The 14712-nt window shown below is 34.0% G+C and overlaps 2 protein-coding genes across 3 annotated transcripts in view; one reads left to right on the plus strand and one right to left on the minus strand.

The window, feature by feature from the left end:
* Positions 1–13217, plus strand: part of LOC149782494 (ubiquinone biosynthesis protein COQ9, mitochondrial-like) — a 69291-nt gene extending 56074 nt beyond the window's left edge. The window contains exons 7-9 of the mRNA XM_089933917.1: positions 325–480; positions 5251–5304; positions 12074–13217. Coding sequence (XP_089790043.1) covers positions 325–480; positions 5251–5304; positions 12074–12112 — 249 coding nt within the window. The 3' untranslated portion in view covers positions 12113–13217. The remainder of the gene's footprint in view (positions 1–324; positions 481–5250; positions 5305–12073) is intronic.
* Positions 1–14712, minus strand: part of LOC149782496 (uncharacterized) — a 110333-nt gene that overhangs the window by 55904 nt on the left and 39717 nt on the right. The window lies entirely within an intron of this gene.

Here is a 14712-nt window from a genome sequence, read left to right on the forward strand (position 1 = left end):
TATTGTACTATTATCATTGGCCGTGTATTGTAAATTTTATTGGTATGCAGCACATGTGTATCATTTCACCCATAATTGTAATAATTTTATTTTTGTTTGAAAACTGGTGACATTAGTTTTGAAACATTAGTAAGACTGGTGGGTAACATTGCTGATAAGACAAAAATTGTCCTTCTGCTTAAAAAGTTGTACTTGATAATATTCTTTTGTTTAGGAAATGCATCTAACTGTATAAAGATCACATACTATAGACAAGTTCCAATTCATTTGGAATGTTTTTGGACATGTGGGATTAAATAAGCTTCTTTCATGCTCTCCTTTCAGTTTAACTGGTACACAAAGCGAGCCTGTCTAGCAGGTGTATATAAAAGTACAGAAATCTATATGCTTCAAGACAAGTCAGAGGATTTCCAAAACACATGGGAATTTCTTAACAGACGAATGGAGAATCTGAAAAATTTTGGAAAGTTTTCTAGAAGTGTAAGAAGGACATTTTTTTTTTTTTAATTGCATTTTTTTTCAGTGTTCATTGGAATTCCATATCATTCTGTCTTTCTGTCAATGCATTTAGTCCCCCAAGTTTAATGGATTGTCATGAAATTTGGTAATGTGGTTATCACCTTGTGCTGTGCATATCATCACCTTGTGCTGAGCATATCATCACATCACTGAGCATTACTAGTTATTGCCATTTTTGACTTGCAGATGAAATGAAATGTATGGCCAAATATTGTGAATGCAGCTAATCTAACATTTTTTATTGGATCACCGTATAACTTGGTAAGCATTGTGATTATCAGACAATGCACATGTCTACAAATCACTTTGCTCCAGCTATTTTTGTTACAGATATTGCCTGTTAACAGTTGTTGCAGTTTTCATTCTGCAGCTGAATGCAGAGTATTACAAAATCTTATGAATGCAGCAAGTCTGGCATTTTTGGGTGGATCACTATGAAACTTCAGGGGTCAAGCTAGACTGGAATTTTAGGGAGAAGTGACTTCTCCTTTTGGATAGAACAGGGAGAAGTGAGACCAAAGCAAGAAACGTGTCATATATATATATATATATATATATATATATATATTGCTGTTTTTCTTATTTTTTCTAATTTTATGTATGTCCTCTATTTCTCAGCATGCATTTACACAGTTTTAAGCAATACCTTATTTTCAAGTTGAAAAATTTATGTTATATGTTTATTATCAACACATTTTGTATGTGCATAAAAATTACTATATTCATACCCATTCTATTCATACTTGTAGTCTTATATGTGTGTTTGGATTGAGGTAAATGCATTGTATTTTGGCCATATGACTAAAAGAAAGCACAGCAGAAACTATACAATGTAATTAATTGTAACTGATGTAATTGCAAGTTAATGCTTAATAAACTACCACTTACTTATTTTATTTTATTTTCTAAAAGCTTTGTTCAAAATTGCAGTCAGAAAGATTTCTAGCATACTTTGAAACAACCCCTAATACATGTACATAGGAATAGATTCACAAGTGACTTCAGACCATACTCTTCATTCTGATTTCATTGTTCCCGATAAAACATTACTGTAACTGTTCATAGGCAACACACTGAAGCATTAAAGTTGATATATAACTAAACTGGTTCCTTTTTTCTCCAACCGAACACATACAGGACAACATATTGCACCATATGTGTTCATCTATTTTTAAGAAAGAGGGATTTTCGTAATATAACTACTCACTTAGTTACAAAAATTCATTAATAGGACTGCATATGTATGGTTTTATTATTTGTCTATCTGCTGGTAGTAACAGTATGCATTGGTAAATAGCATTTGCTTCACTAATTTATATATTTTTAGTATTTTCTTGAAAATGAAGATGGTATGTGAGAAAACAACCTTGACCATACAGCATTTTTTTGAATTCCACACCATAGTATTGTCCCATGTTTCTGACCTACATTATCAAATATTTAGGCTAAATCTTCTATCACATAATAGTTAAACTTTGTTTTCATTAAATTATATATTTTCCTGAATCTCTTTGCCCAATTATTTACGAGTACAGACAGTCTAATGAAGTGGTATATCATAGACACAGCGATGTCCACCATTACAGGTTCACTTAAGTTTCAAACTGATTTTATAAACAAAATAGGCAAATATGGCCATTAAAATCTCTATTTTTTAAAAATGGAATAAATAAGAAAACGCTTTTCACCGTTTATATTTTTTTAAAAACAAATTATTATTTACATATTGATGTTTAAATTTCAAACAGTATTTGGTATATTTTCATCATAGTACAGTAGGCCAACTTCAGGAAGTCAAGCAGTGATATCTTGCTCCAAAAAGGGCTAATGGTCAGTTAGCTATTAAAACACGCCTGTGAATGTGCAAGAATTTGTTTGTTGGCATAAGCTAATTGGTATTAACACCTCATAAATACATTTCGCCATGGATTACAACACTGCCAGAACTTCCTGGCTACAGTGAGGAGGCATCTCAGAAGTCATTAGCTATAGCCAGTCATTTTATGTCTGAAATATCAGAGGGTGAAGTAGTTTTTGCTTTCCTAACAGAAGAAAGCAAAGTTTACATTTTACAGGCAACTTTGTCGCCTACTTTGCCTGGTAGTGTGACCTCCGAAACTTGATTCACCACTCCCTTGATAACCCGCAAACCCACTTATAATGTGGGGTCATTTGTTGATTCTATTTTTTGTACACTTGAAAATTAAAAAAATTGGCCACTATTTATTGAACTTGATGAAAATTGCTATCAAAATTGCCAACTGTTACCTTGAGATATTGCTTGTTATAGCATTGAAAACGGTACATAGGACCTGGAAATTTGAATCCAGATTTTGAAATTCTTAGCTTTTAATAAGAAGTCATATGTTAAATTTTCTTTCCAAACAACATTCTTAGTACACTGTAAGTAGCAATATTCAATCAGTGAAAATGTCCCTAACACCTACTGGATGCAGCTATGTCCATGAGCATTTCTCTGAGATCTTAATAAAGTGTTGACTGTCTTGATATATGACTTGCGGAAGTATTTTTTGTATTGTTGCACTGAATTAAAAGCTCACCTGAGTTGTATTATCATGTTAATTACATTTTTTTTGTATCAAACAAAAGAGGCGGAATAAAAGAAAAGTTAAAATGCATGCAAATCCCACCTGCATAAGAGCTAGTGGCCTTGGTCTTATGTCAGGTCAACTCAATTCAGTTGATCAAACGGGTCTTATAAATATTATTGTGTCCATGCAGCAGGAAAGTGGCCTTATAAGAGTAGTGTCCATTCTAGAGTGGGGTCAGACAGATGTGAGTAATAACTACAAACAGGAATATCATAAGGTTATGGACTTAAAGTGATAAAACTTATATCCACATTATTCGAAATAATTATGACAATTGATCAATAATGGTGCAAAACCACCTTGTCAGTAAAATCTTGCCACAAACTCACTTTTACTATCTCAGCCCATTGATTATTTTTTCCCACTCTCTGCAGTTGTGTGTATATTGACAATGTTCTTTTGAATCTTTCTGATATCAAATTTCTTGGTAGTGACCCAAAGACTCCTCTCCTTTTCATTTTGTCAAACTGCTTTCACTTATAATTCTTAACTCAAAATGTCAAATAACATTTGCACTTTTTGCAACCACTTATTCCTTCATTCACTAGTTTTAGTTATTACGTGAGCTGCAGTGTTTTACAAAAGAAGTGAGAATGTCACATGTCTTTTTTTGTCTGGTATCCTTTCAAGATTTTTAGTGTAGCATTAACAGTTGTAGTCATATCGGTATTCTGTCACGTTCCACCCAGTTACATTATCCTGACACCAGGCCGACCAGTTCTAAATCTAACCTCTTAATGCTGTGCACCAAGTCAGGCAACTGTAGTACCATTTTTATAAGTCTTTTATATGACATGGTCGGGATTTGTACCCATGACCACCTGCATCTGAGGCAGATGCTCTAACCACTTAGATCACTAGAGCAGTCCATGTAACCATTATTTGACTGCATGCGAGCGGTAAGTTTGACATTTTTTACACTAATGTGCTGGTTGTATTAGAGTGATGGCCATCCTTGAGGTACTTTTGAAAAGAGTGTTATGTTTGATTGCATATTTATCCAAGGCACATCAAATAGTCATGTAATTAATTCCAAACCAGTAACTCATGAGAGGTGTGACACATTGAAATCATTTGTTTACTGTCATTCATAGATTTCCATGTGTCATGCAAATCAACAAAGAATGCACAGTTCAACTAATCAGGACATAAGTTGCAGTTTTTGAAATAATGCAAGCACCTTGTATCAGAAATTATGGATCTCGATTTTTTTCTATATAATGTGAGCACCAAAATTGAAATGCGTTTTCCTTAACTGTCCAATTGCACCCAGTCAGAAATCATGGGCATTCCTTGGTTATGACCTTACTGCCTCCTGGTGACAGTTGTTGTTGGGGTTTAACGCCATTTTCAGCACACGATACTTACATGGCGGCCAGTATTAATGGTGGAGGAAGAACCCGGGAAAACCCCAGAATGAACCATGACCCATGAGAAGCTACTGGCAAGCTTTCTCACATATGCACATTGGTTGAATCCGAGACTCGAACCCACACAGACAGAGGTGAGATGGCAGTGATCCATAACGGAGAGTGCTTTAAACCACTCAGCCACTTAGGGCTCCTCCTGGTGACAGGGTTAGCTCCTGAATTTCATGATTGATTTTTCTAAAATATTTTAAAATGATTATCAGGTTTGAACTAATTATGGTAAATAAAATATTGGAATAAATTAAATTTTATTTTTATTTCATTCACTCTTATATTTACAGAACTGCAAGATCAACAGGGTGCTATTCATAGCAAGGGAATACTTTTTTACATTACAAACTAACATGAAAAAAATTAATAAAGTACAGTATATACCAATGAAGAACATGTGAGTGAACAATTTGATTTTTCTAAAATAATTTTTATCTAAATCAGAATAGTCTTACTACGGGCCCGTGGTTCATTATTTTTGAGTCCAGTGCTCATAAGTCAGTTGATTCTGTAATTATAGTGTAATTAATATGATATATATCGTGTATGGAGCACAGACTTTATGTATTTGGTCCATGGTGTTGAAGATGTTGGACCACCCTGATCTAAATCAGTATCAGATTTGAATTTTTAACCATTTTAGCTCTCAGACATTGTTTTTTTGTAAACAGTACAAATGAATTTTTCTTTCTTTATAGGTTCAAGAGAACAGTGTTGTAATCACAGAGGGACTTTATGGAATGTGCATCTTGGTATGTAAACAGAAACATTTTTTGCTCTTTAAATTCCTTCTATCCATTCCCTATTGTTTTGAGGCTGTCATCCATAATTAGAGTCATCAGTGACAAAGTTGGCCCATCTCTATGGTAATCATATTGTTTGTCTGTCTGCCCATCAGCAGTTTGATTTCTACAGTATAAATTGACTGAAATGTGTTGGATTGTAACGAGATTTGGTGTGCACCTTTTTATTGATAAGATCTCAAAAGAATTTGCTTTCCAGTTGTCAGTGTCACCATTTAGAAGACTAGTAAGCCATGATATGGGTGATTCTCCTGACTTTGGTATCTGCAGTTTAAATTTACCAAGGTTTGTTGGATTTCAACCAGATTCATATATAACAAGATAATGAGATTTTGAAAGAATTCAATTCCCAGCATACCATGACCTCATTTACAAGAGTTATGTTGTTGTTGTTGTAGGGTTTAATGCCATTTTTCAGCACACAATAGGCTATACATGGCGGCCAGTATTAATGGTGGAGGAAGAACCTGGGAAAACCCCGGAAAGAACCACCAACCCACGAGAAGCTACTGGCAAGCTTTCTCACATACCCACATTAGCCAAATCCGAGACTTGAACCCAAGCAGACAGAGGTCAAGAGTTATTATATATATATATATATATATATATATATATATATATACAGTGTGACCTCGCTATAGCGCACTCCGTTATAACACAAATTCGGATACAACGCGGTTGTGGTGTGCTCCCGAAATTTCATATACATGTACACAAACAAATTCTTTCTTAAATGTAGAAAAATAATAACTTTATTATCATTTTGGGGAAGAGACTGCATATGAATAACACAAGCCATGGCAAGGCTCCTGAAATTTTGTATGTATTTTTCGCGTACACAAAAAAGTAGTTTTTTCTTCTTAAAAGTACGAAAAATAATGCATAAAAAATTTATTCCTTGATGGCGTAGGTCTTTGCCAATGTCACAGATTTGGATTGTTTTCCTTATTGGTGGCAAAACATACCATGTGGTGAATTTTTTTATTGGTGATGTTGGCTGTTTCAACTTTTATATACAACCATTGGTTTGGAGTGCAGAAATTCAGAGGCCTCATGAAAGGAAGCCGCAAACTGGATATAAAATGCACTGAAATTTATCTATTTTTACATAAACAAATTCTTTGTCCACATTGACAAACCATCTAAACAGTGGATTGTTATGTTATAATCCGCTTATCATGATACTAGCATGAGTACTGTATTTTGTGAAATATCCGTTTTTTGTTGTTGACATTTATGGTAATGGAGATCAACCGGACGAGTATTATCTTGTAATCTATCAACAGATTTTCAGCCGCTTGCTAGTAATTAATATATTTACAAAGACTGATATTTGTATGTGGATGGTAAGTAAAATTCCTCTTCTTTTCACTCAGAATTAAATCCTTCAGAACACTCACATTTTCTGTAATAATCCCTGTCATCAAACCAGGACACCTGCATCTCTATCGTCCGTTGACCCTTTGTTAATTTTCAGACGCATGCGTGGAAGGCAGCATCATGCTGCTACCACAAATGTAAAAAAAAAATTAAAAATTAAAAAATAAAAATTACATCTTACTTATTGGTTTATTCAGTAGGCATGGAAAGACAGTAACTAGAATAGTCCAAACGACCACCAATTCCTTTCTAAAAATGTACCCAGATAAAATAGTTTGCTGAAATTTCAAAGGAAACAGATTACCTTTGAAGCACCGATTGTTATGAAAATGTACTCAGCAAATGGAGAAAAAATCGGTCTCAATCATGCAGTACAGTTATTTGATGTTGCCGCTGCAATAAGAAATGGGCATTTGTTTGGTTTGCCAAAGCTGTCCTTTAGCAGTGACTTCAATAATGCATGCACCCTTCATCAAAGAAAGCCAACTACAATCTTTCAATAAAAACAAAGAACTTTTCATCAAAGGAAGTCTGTACCAGACTTAAATGAAAGTGATTGAATCTGATGGATTTTTGCATTTTCCAGAGTGACTGAAACACGTTAACTGTGCCACGAAAGTTTTCTTTTTGTAGGGAAAAGGTTTATGCTTACGAATGCTACCAATGGCGGCTTAAAACGCAAACTAACTTTTACCGACTTGGGACGTACTGAAAAGTAAACGTGCTTCGTCATTCATTATGTGATTGTGCTACATTTTTCCACTGAATTCAGACCAATATAACCTGTGACAAAATTATTGAATATTTTTTAAGCTGTGTGTGTGCATATTTTCGATGGAATCACTTGTATTGTGGATTTGGTATATATGATGAGGTTCGCGGGTGAGTACACGGTGTTGATACTATTCATGCTATACATTAGACATGTATATATAAACAGTATTCAGGTATATGTACCAATTCGTGGTTCTCTAAATAAAGTAAACTGTTATATATATGTCTTCTCTGTTTTCACTACAGGTGTATTTCTCATTTAATTTGCATCGATTTAAGATGGTAACTGTGCCGATGAAGCACATATTTTACCGCCCGCATTTATTACCTACACCCCCTTCCCGCATTTTTTTTTTTGGTACATGCATAATTTTCTTGAGCTAACTGACTTGTTTGCTTATAACATGGTTTGGCCTATAACGCGGTTGGGTTCTTTGGCTCCCAACTACCGTGTTATAGCAGGGTCATGCTATATATATATATATATATATATATATATATATGCCTTGATTGAGTGTAATTTCTAGAACTCTACAACATTGTTTAGGAGTTATAGCACTTGATTTTTCCATCCGCCTAGCTTTGACTTCAGCAGCATAAATTTATTGATTTTTTTTACTTTCTACTAAATTCAGCATGCTTGTTAATATTGATAATAACTTCAGTTAGTTTAATTTCTGTCATCCCACAGCATGCTGTATGGAAGTTATGGCCCTTGGATTGTCTGTCCTCTGACTTTGGTTTCTGCAGATTACTTGGCCAGTAATTGTTGAATTTCAAGCAAATTTAATGTGCAATTTTATATAGATGAAACCTTGAAAAGAATTTTCTTCCCAAGATTCCACTATCTCTTTTAGAGGTGTTTTGGTCCCTGATTGATTCTCTGAATGACTTAGGGTTCTGAAGCAATACTTTACCAAGGATTGTTGGATTTCAACCAGATTTGGTGTGCTGCATTATAGTGACAAGAGCTTTAAGTTCAATTTCCAGCATTCAATGGCTCGATATGGAGGAGTTATGACCCTTGAATGCCTATTGTGCTAAATATTTTTCCCAACACAAGATGTCCTGTTAAAGGCCCTGCCAAGCAAATTATAGTGGAAATCTTTGTGATGCTCTAATAAATGCCAGCTCTAGAATAATCTGAACACATTTGACTCCCAATGTTTCCATTTGTAGCAATACAGTAAAACTTTTACAAGCGACCTCTGCTATGAGTGACCACCTGTTATTTCTGATCACATTCATAAGGCACGGATTGATTTTATTATATAAACGCTCTGTTGTGAGCGACCACCTGCTGAACGTGACCAGTAATCGTGATGTCTTGGCAAAATATGCATTTTGATACTGCTTTATTTAATCCCAGTAACAACAACTGCTCATACCATTCTAATTTTTTAACAAATAGGCTGTCTACCGATATTTAACAGTTTGTAGGGATGTTTATAGGGTTTTATAGTTTCTGTTGTGAACCAGACTAAAGTACATGTAGATTATTTCTAGTCTGGTTCCCAGCTTCATATGCTCCTTGCGTTGTTATCTGCTATTCATATAGGTGAGAGCTACGCAGATAGCATATGAAGCAGGGAACCAAACTAATTATTCCCACACTTAGCCTGCTTCCCGGCCTTATCATAGATAATGAGTAGAACCCAGCATCCCTATGAACGACTGGATCACAAGAACATAGACACCACTGACCTATATGTAATCAATTGTCAAAACAACTGCTTACTTTTATGATTGTTCTGATAAAAAATAAACATTAAAAGAATAATAATAATAATTATTAAGAAAAAAAGAAGGGTATTGTGGCTACCAGTGATAGATGCTAATCCGTAAACCAGGCTAATGTACATGTCACGAATTGCCATTGTATTGCCGAAATTGACTTAGTGGTTGCGTGTATTGTTTGTCTTTATAGTTAATCCATATTACTCAGGGGTGAATAAGGTCATTGTTTATTAAACAAGCAAGAGAGAATCACTTGCGGGATTCATTTGATAGTGTTCAAGACTTGTGATATTTGTTGTTTTTTCCCCTGATGTTAAGTGATTACATCTCAATCAAAGCTGTCATATATTCAAATTGGTGCAACCAGGTTTTCGCTTTGTTACCAAGTTAATCCCTGTATGTCTTCTTTGACTGAAGCTGTTTAGTTTTGTCTCTGAGTAAATAGTTCTGTTTCTGGATGAAATAATTGTTTCTTTTTATTTCATGAATTGTTAGATATACAATGCACATGTTTAGATTGTTCATATTTTCCCAAAGCCCAGTCAAAACTGTCTTTACATTCGATATTACCAGCACTAATAATGTTAACACCTAGAACCTTAATAACAATGGACTAACCTCCAACTAAAAAGAGACCACTCGCAGAAAAGCAGTTTAAATGTTGGCAAAACAAATTTAGGTTGTTATAAAAGAAGAAAGTAATTCAGAAATGATGTCATGTGCTAAAATATGTGATCTTCAAATTTAAATGTGATTTCATGTTTAATGATAGAAGTATATCTTTATTGCTATATAATTTTGTTCTTCGATGAGTGCATACAACATTTTAGCAAGAACTATTAATAAAGAATAGAATATACGTACATTGATTATGGTTATTTTTCTTTAAATTGTTCTGAAACTGGACTTTGGAAACTGGTCTTTATGTACAAACCTACTATGAGAGACCACCAGTTTTGAGAGACTGTTTTTTTGTTGGCAGAAGTGGCAGTCTCTCATAACAGGCTTTACTGCATATTGAATCTTAACAAGAAGTATAGTTGGACCTAAGATTACTCATTGGGCTGGCATCTGTCATTTAGTCAAATGGCATAGCTGTTGGCCAAGAAATCTGGTTTAAAGGATGGTTTAAAATTTCTTCCATTTCTTTCTGTTTGTTATGTGGACAGTTGTTTGATGGTTTTGTTGATGTTACGGTTCATAGTTTTAGTCACAGTGGCCATATTTGCTAACAGATTTGTGATATTTGTACAAAATCTTGATACCAGCTTACTTTCTATCTTATTCGGTCATATTCAGATTAACTGTTTTTGAGAAGTTATTTAAGGTTTATTTTGGTTAAATTATGTTGTGCACATTTTGAGAAATTATTCAATGATTTCTTTTATTAGTTGTCATGATAATATTTGATTCTAAATAAGCATCATTTGCATCAGATTGAAAGGCCTTCATGTTGGAACACTGTCTGTCAAATTAGTCAGTTCTATTAAGCAGTTTATTTTAGAATTCAGAAATCATTTAAGGTTTATACTAAATTTGGTAGTGGTAGCCATTCATGGCAGAGCTGCATCATTTGTATAATTTTAAAAGGCTTTCAAAATGCTTTCCATTCAAATTTGTTCAAATTTTTTGTAAAGGTTTTTGAGAAGAAATCATTTCAAGTTTTTGTTGAGCTTCACTGGTCATAGACCAGAAGAGCTTATGGCATGGTTTGTTGTCTGTTATCCTTGACAGATGACTGTCCTTTGATGTCCATCTATCTTTGGTCAGCTTGAAAATCTTATTACTACTCCTTCTGAATGGATGGTCATACCAACATGGGGTTTTCAGTAAGAGATTTTTCTTTTATCTACTTGGTCCCAAACAAAATCATGTGATCTGATATTCAGTATGACTGCTATGGCAGCCATCTTGAGAATCTGAACTCCAGAACAGAACAATAATATTTATATAATATGCTGTCTAGTTCATTCTAAATGAAAATTCTGCTGCCTGGACAGCCAATATGGCAACCAGTTTCCACACCATAACTTAAATTATCCATCCTTTACAGTTAACAAAATTAATGAATGTTTTTGCATTTGGGTCAAGGAAGGAACCTATTGATTTCAAGGTCAGGGTCAAAGATCAAGGTAATAATGATTGAAAAAATACACTTTTTATCTGCACATGAACATTAGTTTCAGGCCAAGACCAAGCTTCGTGGATTTTTTACTACTGTAAGGAAGAAGCCAGCTGAATTTTGGGTAAGAAGGTCATAGGTCAAGGTAACTGCAATGGAAAGAAGAAACATTCCTTTTGCATGCCTGTAATAACTTCAGTTCTAGACCAAATCCATTGACCAAAGTTTATAGAGAGCTTGGACTTGAGATATGAAAGAAGTCTATTGATTTTGTTGTCAAAAGGTCAAAGGTCAAGGCCATTGTTGCTAAACAAATGGGTTTTGCAAAATAACTCTTGTTCTGGAGTAAAGTTGAGGTCGTTGAGATCCATTAGTGAATAACCTTGACCCAGTAAGTGCCTACATAAAGTAGGATTCAACATGGAAGTAAGCACATAATGTACCATTCATGGTACTCTTGTTCAGTATTAATTTTGTCAGTCAAGATCATGCATTCTATAAACTCTAAGTCTTGTAATAAGTTAGTATTATAAATTTTGCAGTATACCACAATTAAGCGAAGCAGATTTAATGAAGATCGTAATGATGATAATGTTTCCAGCCATATTTCGTAAGAAACTTGCATAGTTAAGTACATGTTCTGTGACAGCTTTCCGTGATCATTTCAGTTGAGTACAAATGTTCTGTTTTAAATTATATTTTCAGGCACGAAACATCCTTGGAATTAATGCAAGAACCAGATGAAAAGTGATGTTAATTTATTAAAAAAACTCAAACTCAGACTTTAAGTTTGGAAATGAGCAACACACATTTTATATGTATATATATTTACTTGAATTCAAACAACTGTATTAGTTTAAACCAAATATGTTGAAAATGTGTGAATACAATGTATAAATTTACACCACATTTGCAAATTTTATGCAATTTTTGTTTGTTATTTCTGCTTTACTCTTTATATAGTATATTTGTCTTCAAGCATATAATGAATTTTTTTAATGGAAATTTCATATTTAAATCAAGAACTGGAATTATGTTTTAACTATGACAAATATGCCTTGTAATTTGAGAACAGTTTTTCTCTTTCACTGCATTGTATCACATATGCTGAGGAGAAATATTTGACACATTAACCATAATAAGCTCTTAAACAAAATTCCAGGAATATTGATCAGTAATAAAGATATATAAAACCTTGTATTTGATAGAAATTATCCTAATGGGATGCAAGGACTCGAACAAGGTAAGAACTAAGCCATGTGGCTTTCAGACTGGGTGTAAGTAAGAACTGGGAGGGGATGGGGAAAACCTTGGCATCAAAAGTTAACAATGCAGATAGTTTATGATCCAGATATAAAACATGATTTTATTACATATAGAAAAGAGTTATTATATGGTTTATATATCAGTAGAAATTTTGCCTAGACTTTTAATTAACACAGTCTGATTAATGAGTCATTCAGCAAGATGTTTTTTCTGCCAATTAAAGGTAATTTCCTTCAACTTGTACCGTTTTGAAAACATTTGTCTGCAAAGCGTAGCTGAGATATTCTAATGTGCAACAAATATGTTTATGTAAGGTTTATTAAGTAATAAATAAATGTTTACTTGGGTGTGCAGAATGTTAGGACCATCTTGAACCACTACACCCTTAACTTTTAATCTGGGTATATTGGGTTCAGGACAGGCTTACAATTTCATGCACCCTCATAAACATGCAACTACCGGTATTGCACCATAATATGAAATATTATCGAGACAAAAGATCCTATATATTTTCTTTCAAAATTCAGACAGATATCAGTATTTAATGAAATAAAAACATGGTACAATCAAAAACAAAAAGAAATTTGGTTTTATATTTTATAATCCCATCTCAAAAACATATCAGTCTGTGCATGATTGTATAACACCATGCTGACATTCAAGGAAAGATCCATTTAATCCAAACAGGATTCTTGCAATTGACAACATAGGATTGTTGTGCAATAGAAAGCAGTTAATTTTTTGGTCAGGTAATCAAGGAGACTTAATTCATAAAGTCATTCTTTTACTGCCATTTGATAGAATAATTTATTATATATTTTAGTTCCTTTTAAATGACTTGAAAAAGTATGTTTAAATGCAATAGTAATCTTAAGGTTCAGTCTGAGGACCAGGGCCCCGAGTGGTCTAGAGCGCTCTCCATTATGGATCACTGCCATCTCACCTCCGTCTGCATGGGTTCGAGTCTAGGTTTCGGCCAATGTGGGTATGTGAGAAAGCTTGCCAGTAGCTTCTTGTGATTAGGTGGTTCTTCCTGGGGTTTTCCCGGGTTCTTCCTCCACCATCATTACTGGCTGCCATGCATAGCCTATCGTGTGCTGAAAAATGACATTAAAGCCCACAACAACAACAAGAACAGTCAGAGGACCAAATTTTGTATCATTGGTAGTGTGTTTGTTGAGATTTTCATAAGTTACTGTCAAACCTACTCAAAAAGCCACCTCTGTAAGATTGCCACATGTTTCTGGATCCAGCCTAACATTCTTCTTAAAATTAACTTGCAAAATTAACATCAATTTTACGACTGGTTTTAGCCAGTCCTAAAGGCGTTTGTTCTGTACGTGTATATGTTTCACTATATATAAAAGTATTTTATGTTATGATTTAGGCCATCTGTCAGTTCATTTCTCAGACATTATACATTTATTCCCAATCTTGTTCATTCTGCACAATAACTTCAAACTTTTTAAATAGCATGCCTCAATTTTGAGATCAAAAGTCAAGGTCACTCATTGAATTAATAAAAGATTTCTGTACAGTAACTTTAATTATGTATCATAGACATACACTGAAACTTGTGGATGGCACAAGAAGCTTATTCATTTGTGGGTCAAAAGATAAAAGGGCAAAGTCATATAAATATAAAATAATTTATGCACAAAAGCTTTTGTTCTTGACCAGGCACCTTTACCAAAGTTTGTGGATGGTTTATACCTTTGTTATAAAACAATCCAATTGATTTTGGAGTAAAAGGTCAAATTTAAATTTAAGAAGAAAATTTACTTAGAGTCTATGTATTTTTACCAAAGTCTGTGGACAGCTTGTAGGTAAGGAATGGGCCTATCAGTTTATGGATTAAAAGGTCAGAAGTTAAGGTCATAGAATAAAAATGGGTTTTGCACAATAATTTTGGTTCAAGAGTAAAACTTCCTTGACCAAACACCAGGCTGGCTTGTACTTAGGGTAAGATAGAATCTTATACATTTTGGAGTCAAAGTCAAGCCTTTGCAGTGATTTATAAATCCACTTGCCTGACTCCTGGGACAAGCTTGAATTCAGTTCAGCAAGCTCAAGTTTTG

Source organism: Sinohyriopsis cumingii, chromosome 15 (genome assembly GCF_028554795.1).
Source record: "Sinohyriopsis cumingii isolate HCF-2022 chromosome 15, ASM2855479v2, whole genome shotgun sequence".
NCBI classification, from domain to species: Eukaryota; Metazoa; Mollusca; class Bivalvia; order Unionida; family Unionidae; genus Sinohyriopsis; species Sinohyriopsis cumingii.